Source organism: Drosophila teissieri, chromosome 3R, assembly GCF_016746235.2.
Source record: "Drosophila teissieri strain GT53w chromosome 3R, Prin_Dtei_1.1, whole genome shotgun sequence".
Lineage (NCBI taxonomy): Eukaryota > Metazoa > Arthropoda > Insecta > Diptera > Drosophilidae > Drosophila > Drosophila teissieri.
In genome coordinates, this window is record NC_053032.1 from 29793415 (window position 1) to 29810725 (window position 17311).

Here is a 17311-nt window from a genome sequence, read left to right on the forward strand (position 1 = left end):
GGGTACAACTGATTCGATGCGGGATAGATGGGGCACTGATAGTGCTTATCTCTGGCATATAGACACCTCGCAAATTGCGAGTCACGTTTTCATCCGTAATTGATAGAGATAGCGGCTAAAGTGAATACAGGCCCTAATCTGCATGACTAGTGTAAATACATTAGTATAATACATATTTATTAATTAAGATATTAATTAGGTTTTATGAAAATGTATCCCCTCTTAAATATTTGCGACCCCGCTACTGTTTTCGTGGGTTTATTAAACTCTCTCCAAGGAGAATGGAAAAATGTGGCAGGAGGCGCCACTTCTTAATGGTAACTGCCAGAGAATAATACCCTCTATTCCCCTAATTAAGTTATACGTCGGCGAAACAACTAATTCCAGGCGAAAAGCCGGCGGAAATGGCACATGCCGCCGAATGGGACTGGGAAATGGGTGTGGAATTGGCCGGATTGCCCGCCGGAATTGGAGCACATCTGGAACGGAGTGGAGTGTGTAGTGTGGCTGAAAATGGACTCGCCGGTGAAAGATTAACACGATCCTGTGCTTCCCAGCTAACCAAATGCACTTTCTGCCGCGTCATCCACTGTGGAATTCCGAGAAGAGGCGCAGCATCGGGCGCTGGAATGCCAGGAGGGGTGAGGAGTTGCCAGGAGGGATCGTCGACGGAGGGACTGCATCGTTTCCGATTCGCCATGGCGTTGAAAAGTGCGAAACGGGGAAGAGCAGATAAGCCCCAAGGAAATTATCGGCAACTGACGCCCGAGCAACAGCGCACACACAGCACTCCCCGGATTGTGTCAACTCCTTGAAGTGCAGCTGAAATATATGGGGTATGCTGGGTTCGGGCCGCAGTTGACAAATGCATCCATTAGGTCGTTAAATTTTAGCTGAAAGCATATATATCTATATTTTATAGCATAGTTTGTGGAACACTCTAAAGGCTTTCAATATTTCCTATTTACCATCTAGCAAGTGCGATAAGAAATCGATTGAGTAACACAAAATTACCAGTAATTACTAGCTACTTAGTTCGATTGTTGAGACTATCATTTTCCTGATAACCTGTGCCCCCGTAATATTTCCCGCTCAAATACTCCGAGGTGTTTCCTAGTCGAGCTGTGTCCTCCTTGTCTTTTATCGAAACTCTTATGCTCGGGGGGAATTTCGCAATGCTGCATTGGGATTTCCAGCACCAGCACCAGCACCAGCACCATAACCATGCCATAGCCTCGCATCGCCTGATATTGCCTGATTTTGCCTGGCTTCCTCTCTTTAAGCTGAATTCAGCTTGCAGAGCACTCACTTGATTCGTTTCGATTCGACTCAAGTGAGTGGAACTCAGAGTGCGAGTGAAACGAGTTCTGGTGACTGCGGCATTCGGCTGGCAAGTGGGTGCCAAGTGTGGAGCTGCAGAGCCCTAGGCCGTGGCACGTCCCTCTCTCCCACACCACAGCACAGCAAGTACCAAGTGGGCCAAAATGGAAAACAGCAAAACAAAAACGCACGAATTCTGGTTAAAACGGCGATGAGTCATCCGCACTGCGAGGTGATGTGTGTTTGTGTGTGTATGGAATCGTGGAATCGGTTGTAGCTTTTTTCCGCCGCTGCTGCCCGTCCATTCATAATCGCGTTTGCTGAATGAACGAACACATATATAGACACCTATATACACACGAATCGGCGACTTTATAAACAAATATATAGTACAGCTGCGGTCGCGATAGTAGAAAAGCAATTACGGAATTTCACAATGCTTGAATGCATAATAAGTCAATACTAGTGTTACCTGTTGTACGCCTCAATTAGCCGATTAAATAGTTACTTTTTAATTATTTTGTTTAGTACTGCGATGATATCACGACTTTTGATTAGGGAGAATATACAAAAAAAATCAATGAAAGCCAAAATCGTGGAAGGCAACACTGCGTATGCGTAATATAACAATTTGTAATGAAAGCCTAAGAAGTTATACTTAAAATGATCTAAGGATCAATTAAATCCGCTGGAGGTTTCTATAAATATGCCAGTTGATGTATATTTGAAGACCTATATCTTTATAAACAAAGTATATTTGGGTTTGCATCGCCGACTGCTGATGGACAGGGACTAATATTTGCTGGAGGCACCTGCTGGCGACAGAATGCCTGCTGAGATGACTAGGCACTTGGCACCTCGACGCTGGCCAGGATTAGGGTGATGTCATCGGGTTTCCCACCGCCGGAGTAGGAAACATTGTGTTGCCTGGCCTTGATGGCGAAGGGTGACTGGAAGGTGGCACTCAAGGACAGTTCCCTGGCCTTCTCCACCACCTGGCTGGCGCCCTGCAGCAGATCCCGCTCCCCACGCGCCTTCAGACCACTCAATATCTTGAGCAACATGCTCTCGGGCATGTTGTCGAACAGTCCATCGGTGGCCAGGAGCACCAGGTCGCCCGGCAGCAAGGAGTGCCTCGTGGACACGGCCATCGTCGCCGATGCATCGTCGCCAGGCAGGCAGTGCTGCTTCCCACAACAGGCTGCTCCCGGTGGCTCAACTCCTGGAAGCCGGCGATGAGCACATTCCGGGCACTGCGTCCATCGAAGCCCGGGCGCTGCGTCTGCCCGGAACAGCAGGTCATTAGCTCCTTGGCAAAGCGACCCGCGTCCACGCCCACATCCCGCCACCCGCCCACGCCGTCGGCCACGCCCATCACCTCGGCCTGCGGCGTGGAGCTGACGAACCAGCTGTCCTCCCCGAACCGCCGATTGGCCCGCTCTCCCGGATATCGCGGCTTCTTGGATCTTCCCTGCACCGCCGTGACGAAGTAGGGATCCCGCGAGGATTTGCCGGATTGAGGCGGACGCTGGAGGCGGCCGGCCAGGTGGGTGAACTGGTGGATGGAGTGGCGGGCGTTCAGCAGGCGCGTCCAGTTCTTCAGACGGGTGATCATCTTTTACGCTCTTGGGCACTGGAATTTAAACGAATTACTCCTGGGGAATTTACTTAATCGAGTTGAGTGCGAATAGTCAGTTTACTGATGTATAAAAGTTCAAAAGATATAACAGCTATAGATAAACAGCCTTCTTATATATTGTAATATACAAGGAGTTCCGGATATTGGGTGGCTAGAATGTCGCTTTCAAAGCCCAACCATCATACAGTTTACTTTCCACGTAATTGGAGCAAAAGGCACTTTGGAGTTATAAAAATTAATCACAACGCAATTGCCAACTCGGGTTTCTGTTTACACCATAAACATTGGTCAATCGTAGCCCCAGATACGAAAACCATACATTCTAAATGTGCGCTGGTGTGGTCTGTTTTTCCTGGCATTTGTCATAGGTAGATATGATTTCTTTGTTGCCCAGTCCATTTTTCCATTGTTCAATCTTATCTTGATGGAGCCTACGACACTCTGGACGCCGAATGGGAATCGGAATCGAAATTGAAATCATCACCCCCATCATCACCGGAAGTTTGGATCACGCTGCGGAACTGCAAGTGTTATCGCCGTGGATTTTCTTATCGGCCAAAAGGAAAACAATACGCAATGATAACTTTATTTTAAGCCCTGATGTAAACGCCTTGCAGATACGTGCCCTTATCATTTGATACCCAACGCATTCGGCGGAACCGCTCATTATTCATTATTTGATTTGTTATTCGTTGTGTCTGCCAAATTATTGGGAACGTCAAAGTCCGACTTCCTGTCCCAAGATAGATACGTGATACTGGACTACCAGAATCCACTCTTTGGCTTCCGACTGGAAGTGCTGGTTATCAGGAACTAAAAGCCAAGACCTTATCAAGTCAGTATGTTTTTTTTTGTGACGTCAAGTTTGCGAAAAGTACTTCCTGCGAGCGCTACTGTTCCAGTTTATCGCCATTCAAATGAAATTATTTTTGCCACTCACTGACGTACATTTTTGCACACTATGTTGCCCAAATAAGGAGTAAAAACCCAGCATTTTAGCATATTAATATAACTAAGTAGGCCTCCTCAAGCACCACTCTTTAACTCTTTAAGAAACAACCAAGTTGTGATAGTTTATCAGGAGAAATTTTCTAACAATCTACACTGTTGATTGTGTTTTCCCGGATTCTGAATCATTGAGATTAGGTATCCTAATCAGTAATGTTAAACTAAGTGCTACTGGATACCAAACTTCTGATTCGTGGAATTTGCGGGTTTCTTATCAAGCCAGGCATTAGTTTCCGTAGGTTTCTGCTTTGTGGCTCTTAGCCAGTCGGCCTGATCCTGAGTACTAATTGACTGTGAATTTCGTTCTCTCGTTGCAGGTAAGTAGAGCAGAGCCCACAAATGTCCAGTGTCACATGACCCACATTCGGGTGCACCACTTTCCGCAACCCCCTGCCCACTGACTGCTTTACAGGGGGGGTTTCGATTTCGGCTTGGGTTTCTCATGTAAGTGGCGACGCAAGGTCATCGTGGCCTTTTTTTACATGGCCGTCGGACGATGGGGCCCCATCAATATTTATTGAAAGCTGGCATATCAATAGATAAATGCCTAGAAACAACACCTGCAGCCGGAGAATCGAATCGTATCGTATCGAATCGAATCGAATGGATTCGAATGGAATGGAATGGTGGATGGCTGGTGGAAGTGGAGACGTGGAGACCGGCGAGCGGAGCCACCTGAGCCTCCGGCGGCGACATCGGATCGGCGGGCTATGGCGACCCATTTCGGAAAGCTATTCCCCGATAAGAGAAGCCAGCCAAAGTCACAAAGGCGCACCATTCATTTGATGGCGGGGCTGCATTCGGTGGGGTTTACCGGGGTCTTTAAATTTAGTTGCTTATGTCATAACTAAATTGTCTGGCCGGGGCGATAAGATAAACGGCTATGGCATCGGCAATCGGGGGGCCCAAGAATCGGGTAAACAAAAAGCGTAGTCAAAGAAAAACTGGGCACGTGAGAGCCCCCCTTCCTCAAAAAAATAAAAAAAATCATCTCAAAGAGTCAACCAAAAAGCAGCGAGCAGCGGGTTAAACCCACGAGATACATTAGCTCTGTGAGCACTATTCAGTTTTGTTTTTTGTATCGTTTTTGCTCAGGAAATGCCAAAGCCACCGAGCTTTCGACTCACTCATTCGATTCACTCGCTCTTTGCGCTCTCCGAGTGCGATTAAAACACTCATTCGGCCGCGCTGGGTTTTTCGAATAAAAAGCGAGCCATCGGCGATGACGCATTTAGTCTAAACAAGTTGGCCGAGCCAAACGCTTCGGGAATAGAGTGATTGTGAATTTCGTTCGCCATTTGAAGCCGCTGAAGTCGTGCAAAATACGTCAAAAGTTCTGAAGTGTGTGCGACTCAGCATGAAAATTCAACAAAAACAGACCGGCTATTCTAGGAAATATTGAAAACAGACAGCCCAAATAACAAATAATTCGCACGATCGCGCGCCACTCGCGGAACACAGCTACAGCTACAGCTGCAGATATAGCTACAGATACAGATACAGATACATTTAGCCTGCGATACAGATACTTTTGTGCCAGTGCTTCGGTGTGCGAAATACAAAGGCGAATTTCGCCAGAAATCGCTTGAGTCACTTTATAGACTTTTGTGCGGCCACAAAAGCGAGTCAAATATATTCAAAAAACACCTTCGCTTCCTACCAAAAAGAAAAAAAAAACAGTCAAAACGGAAGACCTACTGATCTACGACAAGATGACGCTGGACAGTTACAACATCTTCAACGATGAGTACTTGTTCAACATGCCGCTGTCGCCGCTGCCAAAAGTGGTAAGAAATGTGGAAGTTTTTCCAGGCCTACGCCTATGCCAAATATGTTAGTAGGGTCCCGCCCTTTTTCGGCCTGGTTAAAATGCCAGCGTTATCGGTGTTTGCCATGAAATTTCTAGAATTCCCCTGAGCGCAGTAGTAACTGATACACAACTGCGAGTGTACATAACGCGTATGTACATTTATATGGGCGTTATCGTTGCCAATTGGGTTCTTGGAAGCCGGAGATCCCCTTTTTCCAATGCTGTTTCAAAGCATTCTCTGTATATATGTGTTATGTGTTATATTGTGTTTGCCCTGCGATAAGGCCTTTCAACCAATTCCTATTTCCCCGATCGCCCGATTTGCGCTCATTACTCGAAAATGAATTGTTTTATTCCTTGCTCGCGATAAGCGAATTATTGTTGGCTGTGGCAAGTGTATTTATGTTTTTTTTGGGTTTTTGGGGTGGTTGTATAAACACATCCATCATTGGTTTCGTAATTATTGAAAATCATTACTTTTTGCGTTCCCCACTGCGTCGAGTGCTACGTGACTGATTATGAAATGTGTGTGTTTTATTGAACATATTTCAGTTCTAGGCTCCTAAAATGCAATGCCTTATCAACTCCAGTTAGCATATTCCTCTGGGATTTGTTTCTTTTGCCACTTTTGTTAATTTGTTAATTTTTGCGTGTGCGAATGCATTAAATCAAGTGCACCCTGCAAAGTTATTGCCAAAAATCACCCTCGATGGCGAATCACGTTGCGATTTCATGCCACCATTAACAGTTACCATTTCCCGGCTTAAAGTCGGCTTCTTGCAGTTTTGTCTGCTGTGTTTTAGCCATATTTACCCATTTTTTGCCCATTTCATTTTTTTTGCCCACTGCACTTCACAGTCGAGTGATCCGGTCTGGGTTTTCGACGATTGCGTCTGGGTTTTGGGCTTGGTTTTTGGTCTTTGGGTTTTGGGCCTGGTTTTGGTGGTAGTGCTGTTTCGCCATGAAACAGCCGGCGCCACTCGCTGATATCGCACACGTGCGATTTTCGTGACAATTTATCAAGTTCTGTGCATACAATATTGTTTTTCACTTTCCGCCGCGAAAGACGGGGCTTAATTTAATGGTAGAAAGTGAACGAGGGTCCGATGGTGTGACCCTTTGACTCGTGAACCTCAAACACACTCGCGTGACATTTGATACTCGACTTCTATGGCGGGACAGATGTGTGTGTTTCTTTTTCATAATAATCCCATTTATATATATGTATATATATCTGGCAATTGGGGCGGTTCAAAGTGACGGGCTGCAAGTCAAACACTTGCTTAGCCCCAAATGGTTCCATTAAAACACTACATGTAACATGCAGCGCCCCCACATTATTATCCCCACATCCACAGTTAAAGTCCAACTTTCTTTTAATTTACTGAATGGCCGTATATGGTGCGCTCTTGAGGCAATGTGTTTGTGCTTTTTCGAGGGGTTTACGTGGACTTTCGCAATTGTTTTTCGGCTGCTCACATGTGGGCGACTTCGATTGGTTTGGACTTGGACTTAAGTTTGAGTTTGGGTTTAAGTTTGAGCAGTGACATGAAAGAAATCACTTGAGGGCGCTGCTTTCGAGGGCAGACAATAACTTTCCTTTGTTTAGAGCTGCCCACAGCCCCCTAGAACTGGCCTAAAAACGCATATTTATTTTGGCCAACTACAGTGGAGCCCACTGCCAACTGCAAGGCGATCGTCGTCATGCTGGTGGAGCGTGCAAGTGGAGTGCACTCAATTAAGATCGAATTAAGCATTAAATGTGTCTGCGCACTTAATTGCATTTCCAGTCAATTTAATTGGGTTTCTTCTCAGCGCCATCAAGTGCAGTTTGGCAGCGTCTTCGGCTTCTTCTATTTATTTGAGCTGCCAGCAAAGTTTGCTGCAGATAATTTGACAGGACACAGCGATTGCAGAGCAGTTGTCCTGTAATTGAAGGAGTCCTTTGGCGCGGACTGTCTCTCTTGCCAGTGTTTTTCCTTTTTTCATTGCTCGCTGCCAGCGGTAATTTCGTGCTGGCAAATGTCCTGGGCGTTTGATGGCTGCGGTCACGTCCTTCTCGGAATTGGCCAAGCGAAAGGCGAAGGAAAATCCAAAATGCCGTGGAATGGAAAGTGAAAACAACTTTTACTGCTGTCTCCTCCCTTTCCATTTTTGTCTAGCTTGCAGTTCGTCCTTTCCATTCCTTTCCTTTGCTTTCCTTTCTGCGCTTTTGTGCTTTTTGCTGGCTGTTGTCCTTGCTGGCGCCTGAAAGTCGCGTCGCTTGTTTGCCATTTCCTCGAATGCAAACTCCGCCATAAATTCGCCCATTTCCAGGGGCTTCCCCGCTTTTCGCTGTCGCGCCGAAATGCATTTAAATAAATTATTCCCAGACCATTTTGTCGCGTCATTTTATTAGCTGTCCGCTTGCGGCGTGCATCTGTATCGAGTGTCCACTTTAGTTGGCCAAATCGGCCTAATTAAGCCATCTCAACGAGCCGAGTGCATTGGCAAGTGTGCTATCGATTAAGTGCCAGCCAGCCAGTCAGTCAGTCCAGGTAGATGATAAATAATAAAGAGTGCAAATAAGAACGGGGTTCATTGCCCTGCTTAACAGGCAGAACATAAATATTTTCACTCTTTCTGCGCCGTTTTTCCCCCTCTTTTTTTGTTTAATATATCTCTGGCAAATTTGCTTCTCCCTTGTCCACGCCCTCGGAACAAAAGTCTGATTAATTTGACACCGAACTCAGAGCCGGCGGAATTCGAGTCCTGCAAATTTATTTCTTCGCTGCTTTTGCTTTTGCATTTGCGCTTTTTGGCAAAATTTTGAATTATGGCCGCTGTGGGGCAGCCAGCGAAAATGTTAAACTTTAATTCAATTTCGGGTCGTGTGGGCGTTCCGTAAATGGACAAACGTCAAGTGATTTTAATGACGGCGCTGCTTTCTGTTCATGCACATATCTACTTAACATATATATGAGAATATATATTTATATTTGTACTTTGCATAAATGTTGGTTATATAAGGGGCCCCTCTGTGTTTTTGTTTTGCGTGCCTAAAAAAGGCCGGCAATTTGTGTGGATGCGACTGTTGTCGACTTTTTTCGCCGGCCGTTGACTCTGGGCCACTCCAAAATTCTTTAGAGCCGTTGAGCTGGGGGGTGGGGTTGTTAGTGGGGGAAATGGGGCTTTATCAGCCGAATACCGAAATCAACTGAGGCCGCAGACTGCAGACACCAGACATCCGACAGGCGGCACTCAGCGAAGTCAACACTACACGGCAATCGGCCATTTCGCTTGGGCATTGCGGTCACGTTCTCCTTTGCCAGCAGCAGCAAGCTAAAGTAAAAGAAAAAAATCAGCAAAATAATAAGAATATAAATGAAATGAAATAAAACAGCGAAAATGATTGCCGCCCCTCCTTGCGTTAATTGTTTTATTCGCAGAATTTGCATTCATGTGCAATTCATACGAGAGTCGAGTCTCCGGCAAAGGTTCATATCTGGAATTATGCTTATCGTCAAGGGAAGTGCGATTGCCAGTTGCACTTACAAAGTTGGCGGTGCACCGAAAATAAAATCGGGGTTTAAAGTGGGAAGAATGTAAAGTAACTAGGTAAATGATTGAGGATACAGCTGTTTTGAAGGCAAATAAATCAATTAACATTAAGTTATTCCACAGTTTCCATGTACTTTTATTCAAGTTTCTTGCAGTAGTTCATTAACAATTGCACGCCATTTCTCGCAGTGCATTTTGCAACAAGCCGAAGACGCCGCACTTGAACTTGTCAACTTCAAGTCTCTTTAATTTGCAGTTTCGCTGTGACATTGCCGCAACTTTGAGCAAACAATGCTGAGCTGCAGTTTGCTCAGTCTTAGCAGTCTTAGCTGATTGAAAATCAAAATTGTATTATTTTGTATTATTTTGCTTTGGATCGGATAATTATGCGCATTTCTAACTAAACAAGCGGCGACCTTCGGCATGCAATTTCTGTATTATTTCGCATTTCGTTATTTAACAAGCCCGCCAACAAATTTATGCCACAGCAGCAACATCGGCAGCAGCAGCCGCAACTAAAGCGTTAAAACAAAGGCGAAACACGGGCTTTGAGTTGCCAACTTTTAGTTAACATTTGGCCAAAACCGACGGTCTATGCTAACTTTTGTTTCAGCCTATTAGCCACTTTGATATAAACAATGCAAATTGTCGTCGCTGTTTTCGTTTTGCCTCCGCGTTTGTTTTTGCCTCTGATGATGCCAAGTTTTTTTTGTGCCGTCATTACGTCATTGTCAGGCTAAAATTGGCCTAAAAATAGCCCAACACGTCAGCTGAAAGCAGAAGGCAAAGTCTCGGGCCCGAGAATTTCTTCGCCACTCAACTTGTTGCACCTCCACTCCACTCCCCTCCCCTCGTCACTCCTCCACCGCACTGAATTTCGCCGAATGCGATTTTGAACTAATCAGAGCCAAGGTCAAAGTTGATGGGCTAATCAGAGTGGCAGGCAATTGATAAGTTCCATTTCAGGGAAAGAGTGTTTTTATGTGGAAAAATAGCACTTGAAATATGTTTTGAGTTTTGAGATTATGGTTGATTATGGTAATGGTTGAAATTCAAGTTCTCAAGAGTATTGAAACCAACTTTTGAGATTGATGTTCTCAAGAATATGCAGGCCAACTTTTGAGATTATTGTTATGTTGAAGTTCAAGTTCCCAAGAATATTGAAACCCAGTTTAGGGGTCACTTTAGTTTGGTAAATCAAATGTGCAGCAGTCGCGTGTGTTAGTCAGCAATTTGGTGCTGAAAAAGGTGGCTACGTCAGTGTTTTATTTTTCTGCTTTCCACGGCGGGCTGTTCGATGTTCGCTGCTGGTTTCATTTGGTTCGTAATTGACCCCCAGATGTGAACTCGCTGCCCCGTTCCGCCGTCCGATAAGAGCATCGAGATCGGCCACCGAGTTGGCTGGCTTCAATTTAGACAATTCAATTCGCGGCTCTTGATTGCCACTGGCTGGCATTCTATATGATCTCTCGCTTTTTGCTTTGCATACGTACATGGGCGAACATTACCTAAATTGACTGATTCATCATCGACTAAGTGCGGTTCATGTGCGCGAGGGACAAGTTCAAAAGGCACATTGGCTTGTCGGGCAAAAGTGGGTTAAAACGAAAGTAGCTCGAACAACAAAGGTGTTTTAAACTCGGGGCGGCCGAGTTGAAAGTAAAGTATGAAACTGCGCATACGAAATATAAAGTAAATATATCACAAAGAATAAAATCGATTGTTTGCTGTCAATAAGGGAACGGCCTTTGGGATTTGGGATTGGGAAACGCGGCTGCGATAAGATCGCCAAATAAATAAGCACACAAGCCGCACAAACTCGCTGCACAGCGAGAAAACTTGTGTGGCTACTTTGAAATTGATGTAGGTACTTGTAAGAAACTAGAAGTTCAAACTACTTTGCCCAGTGCAGCTGGTATATGTACGTGTACATCGCTCTTAGCCCACAACAAAGGCCAGCAATTAGCGTATTGGCCAACTTGCTGGCGACGGAAATAGCGTTTGCTCGTGGCGAGACAGGGGGTCTGAACTGAACTGAACTGAAAACTTAGTTAATATGGATGTCCCCCACACGCACACACCTGTTCACGGGACATCTGTCGTATTGGACATATATGTATGTATATCTATATATATAAATGTATCTTGTGTTTACTCGGAACCATCGGTTTGGGCCAAAACATGGGCCTGATTTATGGGCGCCTGAAAGGCTTTTCCGTGGAAGCGACGCAGAGCCTCTGTAAATTCGGCAAATCGGAACTAACTCACACGCGTGCAGATGCACACACACACCACACACACCATTTGTACCACATTATACTATAGTTAACTATATGTATGCCGCTTTAAATGTGGCAAACGCGAGCGTGGTCGTCGTGTGGGCAGCCGCTCAATTAAGAGCAGGCAGCGTTTAGGATTATTTGATTTCCCAGTGGTTGTCTTCTAATTTGAGCAGCCAGCTCGCACAACACGCCCAGCAGACGACAGCTCTCCGGGTTCTCTAGTTCTCTAGTTCTCAAGATGTATAAATATATACGTGCTATGCATATACATATGATACACATATATATATATATGTATATATCCGCGGAGATCTCTCGATCGCGATCGTTGCCAATTTCGCTCGCCGGAGATTCTGATGCGATTCAGTCGCAAACGAACAACGAACCATCGAAGTTTAGAAAATATCTAACAATTAAAAGCGAACGCGCGCGCGCTTTTCCTCGAATCGAAACGCGAAACGCGCCACTCAAACAACGAAACGAAAATAAATTTGGAAAATTGCAATTGTCGTTTGGTTTTCGGTTTTCGGTTTTTCAGGCGCGCGTGCATTGCCAAAACGAATCAGAAGCAAATAAAAAACAGAAGCTACAACGAATCAGGAGGCTATATAGACGCAAAACGACGCACATTTCTCGGCTGCAAGCGCGTGGATCGAAATATATATGCCGCCGTATAATTATATATAGCCAAACCCAGAAATAAAAGCGAAAAGGGAGGCATAACTGTGAGAGGCGTTGCCCATGGCCGAGGAATTTCAAGAAATCGCCCCAAAACAAATGCAGCATTAATTGAACTAGCTCAAGGCTCGAGTCCCACTCAAATCCGCAAATCCGCAAATTCGCATAAATAAATCTGTATAATTATATAATCAAATTTGGGTTACACACCAGCACTCGAACTGGTGGGGGACACGTGTCGCTAGATTTTGGGCCTCGCACGCTTACGATACATTGCGTTGATTATGAGCGCTTTCGCCGAGCGGCATGTGCGTTTCAATCCTTTGCGAGATCAGCAAACGCTTATCGTTAAGCGGCTGAGACCGCCGGAGAGCCAGCACTTCAAGAACTGAGCAATCGAATCGAACAACGAATATCGAAATAGCTTCTTGCTCAAACGAACCTTTTTTTTACTGAAAGAAGAGCCAACGCAGAAGGCAAACGAAATAAATAAAAAGCTATAGAACAAGCTATAAGCCAAAAACGAACGAATTTCTAAGCAACTAGAACAACTAGAACAACACTGCGACAACAACAACAACAAGCACAGGAGCATCCAATCGAAGGGAAATATAAAGACAAGAAAGGATCATCACCACATTGTTAGGGAACTTTCGAACTTTCGGGACACGAAGTCCCAATTTGTACATATACGCCTAGTATAGCTAGCATCTAGAATATTTTTTGTTGACTTTGAATAGCACTCACATATATCACTGTTGTCCCACTTGTTGTGTTAGCTTAGCTAGGCTAAGAGACCCATAACGAATACTAGTCAGCCGCCCAACTGTGCGTATACGCAACGCAACGCAACGCGAGTGCGTATACTTAATATTTAGAATTAGATCGATAAGCAGCGAACAAATGATGAAAAATCTCAACGGTAGGGCGCACAATGCGTGCTACCATCCCTACTACCACCAATCGCTGCACTTTGCCCAGCAGCAGCAGCATCTGCAGCAGCAGCAACAGCAACAGCAGCAGCAACATCAGCATCAGCAGCTGCCAGCGCCGCAGCAACAGTTGCGTCATCAGCAACGGCAACTGCCCACGCAGCCAGCCTACCAGCAACCGCAATCGATTGCCCACAATGCTTTTCCACTGCGCAGCAGCAGCAGCAGCAACAGCAACGGCAATGGCAACAATTATGGCCATGTTGCTAGTAGCGCCTACGCTGGAAGCAGCGGCAGTCACAACAGCAACAATGCGGCTGCCATGGCCGCCGTCTGTCAAATGCAGAATTTTTTCAACCAGCAGCAGCAGCAACAGGAGTACAACAACAATTGCATGCCCATTAATTACTATCAGCAGCAGCAACATTACCCTCCTGAGTCGCAATCCTCCGCCTCCGGCTGGACTGAATCCCCTGGCCAGTCGCAACTCGCCACGACAACAGCAGCAACATGCAACACCGCAGCAGCAGCAGGAGCAACTGCAGCAGCAACCGCACCAGCCACTGCAGCTGCAACAACGAGCACAACTGCAACATCTGCCGCTGCTGGCAGCGACAACAACAACAGCGACAACTTCGCAATGGACGCCAGTGAGATAGCCACTTTCCTCGCCAACGAGCTTTTCCTACAGCAGGTACCACAGATCGATGTTGCTTCCGATTCTGATTCTGGTCGAGATTGGGATAGAGAGACATGTAGATAGATAGATAGATTTGGGCGCGAAACAATTGGCAAGCGGTGTGCGTACTTATTCATCGCCGAAAATAGAACAAATGCGGAACAACAAAGGGGTGGGCAAGTATAAACAAAGTGATGGATTGGCCGCCTCTCTTCGGCTCTCTTCGCTTTTTGTTTGGCCAAAAACACGTTCGCTAATTCCCAGAAATGTACGGATAAGCAGGAGGTCTTACAGACTTAGCAATCGCTTTTGATCTTAGCAATCGCTAGTATCTGAACTTAACGAATTACTCATGTGATGGGAATAACATATTCCCCAAACATCCTTTAAATCTTCGCGGGCAACACTGCGTATGCGTGATATTCACTGACATGGCACTGTGCAGGGTTTTGTGGTCATGGGCTTGGTGTTAATAGTAATCCAACTGCAAAGTTGCATTCAACATAGATTTTGTTTACTCATTAACCACTTCTTCTGATCTTGCAGCTCAGCAACTTTGAGACCGTTCAGAGTGTTCTAACGCTGACGACGCCCACGTTGACGCCGACCACCACGCGCAACATCGAGGACACCCTCGGCCACTTGCTCTCGGACACGCAGCCCGATCGTGGAGCTGGTTGCGCGGGATTCGCGGTGCCAAAGGTGCTACCCAACGCCATTGATGTCCTGGGCATGGGCATTCCCTCCGGAGTTCCCTCGCTCCCCATTCAGCCGCCATTCGAGGTGAGCCTGGGGCAGGGCAGCGATTCCGAGGACTCCAACGCTTCGTACAACGATACGCAGATGAATGAGGATCAGGACACGACCGATACTTGTAAGTGTAGCTGGCCCATTGCTGACCCCTGAATGCCTACTAATCCCACTCCCTTCTTCCGCCTGCAGCAAGTGCCCATACGGACAGCACCTCGTACCCAGCTGGCCAAATGATGACCGGCAGTGTGAACGGCGGCGGTGCCAACAACTTCACCAATGTCCTGGCCGCCGTGAGCTCCACCCGTGGAGCCGCATCGGTGGGCAGCAGCAACGCGAATACCTCAAACACGCCGGCCCGTCGTGGCGGCGGCAGGCGCCCCAACCGGTCGACCAACATGACCCCGGAGGAGGAGCAGAAGCGGGCCGTGCGCCGGGAGCGAAACAAGCAGGCGGCGGCCCGTTGCCGCAAGAGGCGCGTGGACCAGACCAACGAGCTCACCGAGGAGGTGGAGCAGCTGGAGAAGCGGGGCGACAGCATGCGCAAGGAGATCGAGTTGCTGACGATCAGCAAGAATCAGCTGGAATACTGTCTGGCCGCCCACCGGCCCACCTGCCAAAAGATCCGCTCCGACATGCTGAGCGTGACCACCTGCAACGGTCTGATTGCCCCGGCCGGACTTCTCAGTGCCGGAAGCAGCGGCAGCGGAGCGAGCAGCCACCACAACCATAACAGCAACGACAGCAGCAGCGGCACGATCACGGGCATGGACGCCACGCTGAACTCCACCGGTAGGAGCAACTCGCCATTGGATCTCAAGCCGGCAGCGAACATCGATAGCCTGCTGCTGCAGCAGATCAAGGACGAGCCACTTGATGGCGCCATCGACTCAGGATCCAGCCTGGACCAGGACGGTCCGCCGCCCAGCAAGCGCATCACCTTGCCGCCCTTGCCGCCCATGTCCACGATGCCGCACGTTCACATGTCCAATCTGATGACGCCCACCGGTGCCTCGTCGGGATCTCTGCAGACGCCGATCACGAGCACGGCGCCCGTCGGATTCGGCAGCGCCTTCCCAGTGACCACCAACGGCAGCAGCATCAACACCATCCACAGCATCAGCAACAACAACATGAACTCCCCCACGCTGAATGCGCTGAACAAGGTGCCCAAGGAGCGGCCCAACACGCTGGCCTTCCAGCGGCCCGTGGGCCACATGCACTTGACCCTGGCCAACAACAAGCCGGGTGGCCCCACGCAGATCCAGGGCGTGCCCATCCAGACGCCCTCGACCGGCACCTTCAACTTCGACTCCCTGATGGACGGCGGCACTGGCCTAACACCCGTCTCCGGACCGCTGGTGCCCAACAGCTCCTCCGCGAACAAGCATCCGCTGGAGCTGCCCACGCCCACCGCCGAGCCGTCCAAGCTGGTCAGCTTATAACCGGACAGGATCTGGGGATCCTGTGACGGGGAGGGGGGTCGAGTCAGGATTAAGTTAAGTTTTATATAGTTGATGTGCTGAACGCGGCAAGCAAAACGAAAGGAAAGGAAAGGAAAGGAAAGGAAACCAAGAAGCACTTTTCTAGTGTAGTGTAGGAGATGTTTTCATTTTTGTAATATGGTAATCATAATCGTAATCGTAAACGTGACGAATGTTTTGTTTCGTTAACTCTAATGTTTTTGTATTATTGTATTATTATCTTTATTATGGTTAATTTATGATTTTGCTATGTCTTTTACATACGCCGAGCTACATATGTTATGTACTTGTAATTTGTGCAATTTTCAAACCTTTTCATTGCGCGTTATATATTTTCAAAAAATATAAGAACGCGAACGACCGACGATGCATGATGAGAATGATAAGGATAATAGGGCGTGTAGATTTGGAGGATGCGTTGTGATATTTATTATAAAAACGAATACAAAAGATACCAGGATAAAACGAAAGTAGAAAGCAAACAGGAGCGTCTAATGAAAGGAACTAAGCCGGTTTTAAAATTGTACATTTAAACGAATCGCGTAAATTTATGAAACAAAATGAATATATTCAGCATACAAACTAAATACAATGCCTTGAGAGAGAATTAAGAAATGCAAACCTTTATATATATATATAGAGATCTATAGAGATGTATGTACATTTAAAGCTAAACAATAATGGCGTTGAAGCAAGTTTTATATTGAGCAAAAGCAAATGTGAAATGAGATAAATATACTTATTGTACTCTGTAAGCTGCAGTAGAAACCCAAATATATTTTTACTAAACGCAACAGTGCGCTATTTTCAAATACCATTTATAAGAAATGACAAAAGCAATTATTTAATATGTAATTATGTATTATGTATACCTACCTACCCACAACCCAAAACTGAATAACTAAAAACCCAAACCAACTCTCGCCAGTTTCCACAGTAACTTCTCTGAATATTCAAAATTTCAATCTATCCAAAACCAAACCGATCGATAGCCACTAAATGCACTTATAAGGGCAGAAAAACACCAAAATTGAAAAATGAAATGGAATAAAATAAAATAAAAACACCGAAAAACCTAAAGCCGAGTTGTGGAATTATTTCTCGAGTTATAGCTCAACAGCGGCGATTCACATGACTTGCAAATGGTCTGGCTCGTCGGCAGGTAAACACATCAGGTAAATTAGGGTGG

The 17311-nt window shown here is 46.4% G+C and overlaps 2 protein-coding genes across 5 annotated transcripts in view; one reads left to right on the plus strand and one right to left on the minus strand.

Moving 5' to 3' along the window:
* The window catches only part of LOC122622562 (transcription factor kayak), a 28030-nt gene extending 10828 nt beyond the window's left edge, over positions 1–17202 (plus strand). For 2 of the 4 annotated variants that reach the window (XM_043801112.1, XM_043801113.1), the window contains exons 2-3: positions 14435–14762; positions 14831–17202. In XM_043801112.1, coding sequence (XP_043657047.1) covers positions 14435–14762; positions 14831–16083 — 1581 coding nt within the window. In that variant the 3' untranslated portion in view covers positions 16084–17202. Of the gene's footprint in view, positions 1–5225; positions 5755–11963; positions 13904–14434; positions 14763–14830 lie in introns of those variants that run through there. The other 2 variants (XM_043801114.1, XM_043801111.1) reach the window with 2 other exon arrangements.
* On the minus strand, positions 2016–3058 carry LOC122622563 (protein phosphatase PTC7 homolog fig). Its single transcript, XM_043801115.1, is given in 2 exon segments — positions 2016–2473; positions 2476–3058. Coding segments are annotated over 2 exon segments (771 nt in total). The 5' UTR covers positions 2936–3058; the 3' UTR covers positions 2016–2162.
* Positions 17203–17311: the final 109 nt, after the last annotated feature.